General features: G+C 53.2%; 1 protein-coding gene across 1 annotated transcript; it reads left to right on the plus strand.

The window, feature by feature from the left end:
- Window positions 1-300: 300 nt before the first annotated feature.
- LOC116511683 (uncharacterized protein K02A2.6-like) lies at window positions 301-4,448 on the plus strand. Its single transcript, XM_032221853.1, has 4 exons — window positions 301-659; window positions 1,103-1,124; window positions 1,234-3,308; window positions 3,926-4,448. Exons 1-4 carry the CDS (start codon window positions 301-303, stop codon window positions 4,410-4,412), a joined length of 2,943 nt encoding a protein of 980 aa, XP_032077744.1. The 3' UTR covers window positions 4,413-4,448.
- Window positions 4,449-6,106: the final 1,658 nt, after the last annotated feature.

Below are 6,106 nucleotides of genomic sequence, written 5' to 3' on the forward strand. Positions count from 1 at the left end.
TTGACAGCTCCTGTATAAATAGGGAGCTGTCCAACGAGCAGCGGCGGCATTCCTGTTCTAAGCCGGTTCTGAACTGTTAGCTTGTTCTTTGAGGGAATAAACTTGTTAGCCTTTATTCCTGTCTCCGCCTCAGTCCTTCCTGGCTACCCACAGGTCCTTGGTACACACCACTGGCGACGAAGGTGGGATCGCCAAACTGAGGTGCGAGAAGCTGAAGTCACTTACTGCTGAAGTCACTCGCTGAGTCACTAGAACCGCGCTTAATTCTATCGCGACGAGACGTCGCTGGCTCTGACAGGAATGGCCACGTTAAATTTCGCGCCATTCAACTATGGCTCTGAGACATGGGAGTCTTACACGGCTCGGTTCGAGTGTTTTTTGGTCGCGCACGACCTCACCGAGTTGACGGACGAGCGAAAATGCGCATTTTTCCTGTCCGTCTGTGGCAAAGACGTTTTTCATACTGCCAGGGCTCTTACAGCTCTGGAGCCTATTAAGGCCGTCCCCTGGCCTGTGCTGCTGGCAAAGCTGACAAGCCATTATGCCCCGTCGCCGTCCAAGATAGCCCGCAGGCACGCCTTCCATCAGCGGAGCCAAGCTGAGGGGGAGTCTGTCAGCGCTTACGTTGCTGCACTACGCTCGGCCGCCCTGCACTGTGAGTTCCGAGACCTCGATGAAGCTCTCCTCGACCGCCTAGTGTGTGGCCTCCGAGACCTCAAGCTTCAAAAGCGGTTACTGACCAAAACAGATCTTTCGTTTCAAACCGCCCTTGATGAAGTTCGGGCGTCCGAGATGGCTGAGGCTTCCCTAGCTACCATCACGAAGGCCCGGTCTGCCACTTCCACGCAGACTGCCAACGCTTTTAATACTGTGGCCGGTTCACCAGACTCAGAAAGTGAAGATTCCGATGCGGAAACCCAGGATGAGGACATTAACCGCCTTGAGGAGGCGAACAGAAAGAGCTGGCATCGGCGGAAGGGCAACTCTGGATCTGCATGTAGTGGTTGCGGAGGCAATCACGAAAGAGCTGAGTGCAGATTCAGACAAGCCCTCTGCCAGCGGTGTGGACGAAAGGGCCACATCGCTCGGGTGTGCCGGGCAGCGCAGCCCATGTCCTCTCCAGAGTCCCAAACCGAGCGGCCTCGGCAATATCGAACCAAGAAAGCTAGAACGGACTGCCATGCAATCCTCCGCAACTCTAATCACGACCTCTCTTGCCACCTTCTGCAAAAGAAGATCCAACTAGCTGTGACGATAGAAGGGAAGCCCTGCGAGATGGAGCTCGACACCGGTTCCGCAACGTCCATAGTGTCTTGGAGCACAATCAAACGTCTCTTGCCTCAGCTGTCCAAACGCCAATTACAAGACTGTCATTTAACATTAAGGGACTATCAGGGCAACCTGATTCCAGTAATTGGCACCCGGAAAGTCAGAGTGCAGTTCAAGGGTTTTGACGGCCGGCTACCCCTCATCATAGTCGAGGGACGACTGCCCAGCCTTCTAGGTCTTGACTGGTTCCAGTCCCTAGGTCTGCAAGTCAGCGGAATCCACCACCTCGGCGCAACTGCACTCGACTGCTTGGTCAACGAATTCCCAGCTGTCTTCAACGGCACCTTAGGCAAATACACAGGAACGCCTGTTTCTTTCAACCTCGACCCATCAGTGCAACCGGTGCAAATGAAGCCACGCCGAGTTCCAATTGCACTCAAGCCGAAGGTGGACGCCGAGCTGGACAAACTCGTAGCTCAGGGCGTCCTCGAGCCAGTGGATCATGCACGATGGGAAACACCCATCGTGCTGCCAATTAAGCCGGACGGCAGCGTGAGGATCTGCGCAGACTACCGCTGCTCGATCAACCGTGCCCTGCCTTCAAATGCGTACCCAGTGCCAGTGGTCCAGCACCTCCTACACACTCTGGGCGAGGGGTCAATTTTTGCAAAACTCGACCTTGCACAGGCGTATCAACAACTGGTCGTGGACGACGAAGCAGCTGAGGCACAGACAATCATCACACACCGGGGCGCATTCCGTTGCCGCAGATTGCAGTTTGGGGTGAGCATCGCCCCTGGACTTTTTCAAAGCTTGATGGAGCGGTTGCTCCACGGACTCCAAGGCGTCGTCCCCTATTTTGATGACGTCCTTGTGTCAGCCACCTCCATGGATGAACTCATGGCCCGTTTGCGCATGGTTCTCCAAAAATTCCAAAAAGTGGGCCTGAAGGTTAAGAGAGACAAATGCCAGGTTGCGGTGTCCCAGATAGAGTTCCTGGGGTTCCTCATTGATGGCAGTGGCATCCACCCCACTGCTGCCAAGACCAAAGCCATCCTTGAGGCCCCTGCACCTACTAATAGAGCTGAATTACAGGCCTTTTTAGGCCTACTCAATTTCTATGCGGTCTTCCTGCCTCATAAAGCCTCTGTCGCGGAGCCACTCCACCGTCTCCTAGACTCTGGGGCTGCCTGGGTCTGGGGCTGGCGGGAGGCTTCCGCATTCAGGGCTGTTAAACATCTCCTGATCTCCAACGACGTCCTTGTCCAATACAGCGAGCACTTGCCTTTAGCGCTCGCCTGCGACGCTTCACCCTACGGGGTGGGCGCCGTGCTTTCCCACCAGTTGCCTAGTGGAGCAGAGGTGCCGGTTGCCTATTTTTCCCGCACCCTCTCTGCTTCTGAGCGCAACTACGCACAAATTGATAAGGAGGCCCTCGCTATTGTGGCCGGGGTGCGGCGTTTCCATCACTATTTGTACGGCCGCCCCTTCCAAATTGTCACTGACCACAAGCCTTTGCTGGGGTTGCTCGCCGGTGACCGCCCGACCCCGCAGGTGCTGTCTCCCCGAATGACACGTTGGTCTGTGTTCCTCGCCTCCTACGACTACCTGCTCCTGCACCGACCGGGGAAGCAGATCGCTCACGCCGATGCCCTCAGCCGTTGCCCTTTGCCGGACGCTCCTGAAGACCCTACTGCTGCCGCCCCCGTCTTCCTCATTGATGACCTCAACCTTCCAATTTCTGCCGCCGACATCGCCCGGTTGTCCGCAAGGGATCAGGTAATATCCCGGGCACTAGATTGGGTTAGGCGAGGGTGGCCCAAGGACCCCGTAGATCCTGTTTTCCTCCCTTTCAAATCACGGCTGCCGGAACTCTCCGTTCAGCGCGGCTGTTTACTGTGGGGCCACCGCGTCGTGGTGCCGGCCTCACTGAGGACTACCGTCCTGCAACAGCTTCACCTAGCACACCCCGGCATTGTCCGAATGAAAGCCTTGGGCAGGAGTTATGTCTGGTGGCCCAAGCTGGACCAGGACATAGCAGCCCATGTTGCCGGGTGCCCAAAATGCCAGGGCGCCCAAGCGCTACCACCCAAAGCCGAGCCCCGGACGTGGGAGCCACCATCCTCTCCCTGGTCGCGAATACACATTGATTTCGCGGGCCCGATTCAGGGCCGCATGCTCTTGATTATCGTGGATGCCTTCTCGAAGTGGGTCGAGGCTATCCACATGTCCTCCACTACGGCGGACGCGCTTATTGCCACCCTCCGCCACGTTTTGCCACCCATGGGCTACCCGACGTGTTGGTGTCCGATAACGGACCACAACTGACAGCTGCCAAGTTTGAGGCCTTCCTAGCTTCCCAGAGCATCCGGCATGCCCTGACGTCTCCTTTTCACCCCTCTAGTAATGGCTTGGCGGAGCGCGCTGTGCGGTCCGTCAAGGAGGCCCTTTCCAAAATGGATCACCTGCCTTGGCTAGAACGCATTGATGCCTTCTTGTTGGCTCACCGCTCCACGCCATCCCCAGAATCCAACACCAGCCCAGCCGAGCTCCTTATGGGACGGCGGCTGCGAACCACCCTTGACCGGTTGCACCCTGCATACTCCACCCCAAAGCCTTTGGATTCTCAGGGAGGGACGAGATCCTTCGCCCAAGGGGAAGCAGTGTATGCCCGCAATTATGGGGGGCATCCCTTGTGGCTACCGGGCATAGTAATTGATCAGACCGGGCCCTGCTCCTACAGGGTCAGGCTCCTCGACGGCAGAACGTGGAAACGTCACTGCGACCAGTTGCGGAGCAGGCACCCAGGGCAACCTTGCCAGCAGTCACCGACCAGCCCAGCGAGCCCAACAGCGGCGACCAGCGACAGGGAACCCAGCGACGAGGAGGCCAACGTCGAGCAGGCAGCCAGCGCTCCAAACCGAAGCGGCGACTTACCTGGTGGGCCAGCACCCTCCTGCGTTCTTCCTCGGCGACCCGGGCAATCACCATCCTCCGGCGCAGAGTCCTCGGCCGAGGACGAGCAACCAGGGCCTCCAAGCAGGGCAGAAGGGCCCCGGGCATCGAGCCGAATCAGGCGGCGGCCGGCGTACTTGCAAGACTACGCTTGCGCGAACTTAGAAGGGAGGGGTGTTATGTTCTGAGCAGCCGCCAAAACAAAGAGTTTAAGCGGGAAGCAATTCGACACCTGATTGGCTGATCGTTTGACAGCTCCTGTATAAATAGGGAGCTGTCCAACGAGCAGCGGCGGCATTCCTGTTCTAAGCCGGTTCTGAACTGTTAGCTTGTTCTTTGAGGGAATAAACTTGTTAGCCTTTATTCCTGTCTCCGCCTCAGTCCTTCCTGGCTACCCACAGGTCCTTGGTACACACCAGAACCAATGTCCAATCTCCACTCCCAAAGGTGTCATGTGGGCGCATCTTCAGGTGGCCTCATTTAGCAGGTATGCAGAGACAGTTGGCCTTGACCAAACCTAAATACGAACCATCAGTATACGTAGAAGATGGTGAGAACAAAACTCCCTTTTCTGAGATCGTTCCACCAGCACATATCCCCTTCCAAATACCATGACACACACACACACACACACACACACGTTATTAGGGCAGCCAATAGTAAGCATGCAAGATAGAGACTGACAGTCTCGTTCTCTGCCAGCTCCATTCCCTCTTCCCCCTCAGAGCTCCCAGGTTGCCTTGATGCTGACCCTGACTCACACACGCGCCTCCTCTTATTCAGCTGCTGGAGGGGCCGGCAGCCAACAGGCCACAACAAAATGCCTTTCAAAGCTGTGCCCATTTAAAACGATTCAGGTCAATTGCAATTTGAAAGGAGGCAGCATCTTTGTGTTTTTTAATTAAAGTAGGCATCCAGGGTTCTTCCAGTCTCCCATTTATGCCTGCAAAACAGCCAATATTTTAAGAAATCCATTCATTAAAGTTCATTTAGTGACCAAAGTTTCAACGGCACGATCAAAATTCAGAGACTTGGCAACTGGTTCATATTTATGACAGTTGCAGTGTCCTGGGATCATGTGATCACCTTTTGCGACTTGACAAAGTCAATGGGGAAGATTCACTTAACAACCGTGTTATTAATTTAATAACTGCACTGGTTGACTTAACAACTGTAGCAAGTAAGATAGTAAAATGGGGCAAAATTCACTTAACTGTCTCATTTGGCAACAAATTTTGGGGTCAGTTGTGGTTGTAAGTCGAGGACTCCCTGTTGTGTTTTGCTTATAACTGCATGCACCTTTAACAAAACATCTTCCAGTTGATTAGGTTGGGAGATAGAAACATACCCATTTCTGTGGCTGATAGTAGCCAAGAGTGCGAAAACTCTTGATGTTCCTCCATTATAGATGAAGTCTGTTTAAGAATTATAGCTAGCCACCTAGTGGTTATGGAAAGACATCACAACCAGTTTTCAGGATTGTATATATGAATTTATGTTTATCCTGTATTTAACAGCTCAAAATGACATTGAAGAGAATCCTTGGGCTATTACATCTCCACAGCAACAGCTTTTGATTAGATAAGCGTATCTTTATTATGGTGTTTGCACAGTGCGAAATAAGATTTAGCAGAGGCATGCTTATTGTTAATGGAAAATTTTCCCAGCAACTTTTTATAGTAGGATGTGCTCAAAGAAAGTGTGTGAAAGTAGAGTATGGCTGCTACTCAATTAATAAAAACAGAAATATAATCACTGATGGGAGATAGATTGTTTTAGAGCTATTTACTTAAAGAAGAAGAAAGATACAGGCTTGAAAATTTATGAAAATTGATAGAAATAACTCTTGAAATAAACTACTTTTACTACATCTGAGAAAAAA

The sequence above is a fragment of the Thamnophis elegans genome, chromosome 7 (genome assembly GCF_009769535.1).
Source record: "Thamnophis elegans isolate rThaEle1 chromosome 7, rThaEle1.pri, whole genome shotgun sequence".
In the NCBI taxonomy this organism is placed as follows: domain Eukaryota; kingdom Metazoa; phylum Chordata; class Lepidosauria; order Squamata; family Colubridae; genus Thamnophis; species Thamnophis elegans.

Bases quoted from the DNA above. Each gene is read 5' to 3' on its own strand.
- LOC116511683 (XM_032221853.1), top strand. From the start codon at position 301: ATGGCCACGTTAAATTTCGCGCCATTCAACTATGGCTCTGAGACATGG. The intron at 660-1,102 runs GTTCCGAGACCT...TGTGCCGGGCAG, and splicing joins TCGGCCGCCCTGCACTGTGA to CGCAGCCCATGTCCTCTCCA. The intron at 1,125-1,233 runs GTCCCAAACCGA...CTTCTGCAAAAG, and splicing joins CAGCCCATGTCCTCTCCAGA to AAGATCCAACTAGCTGTGAC.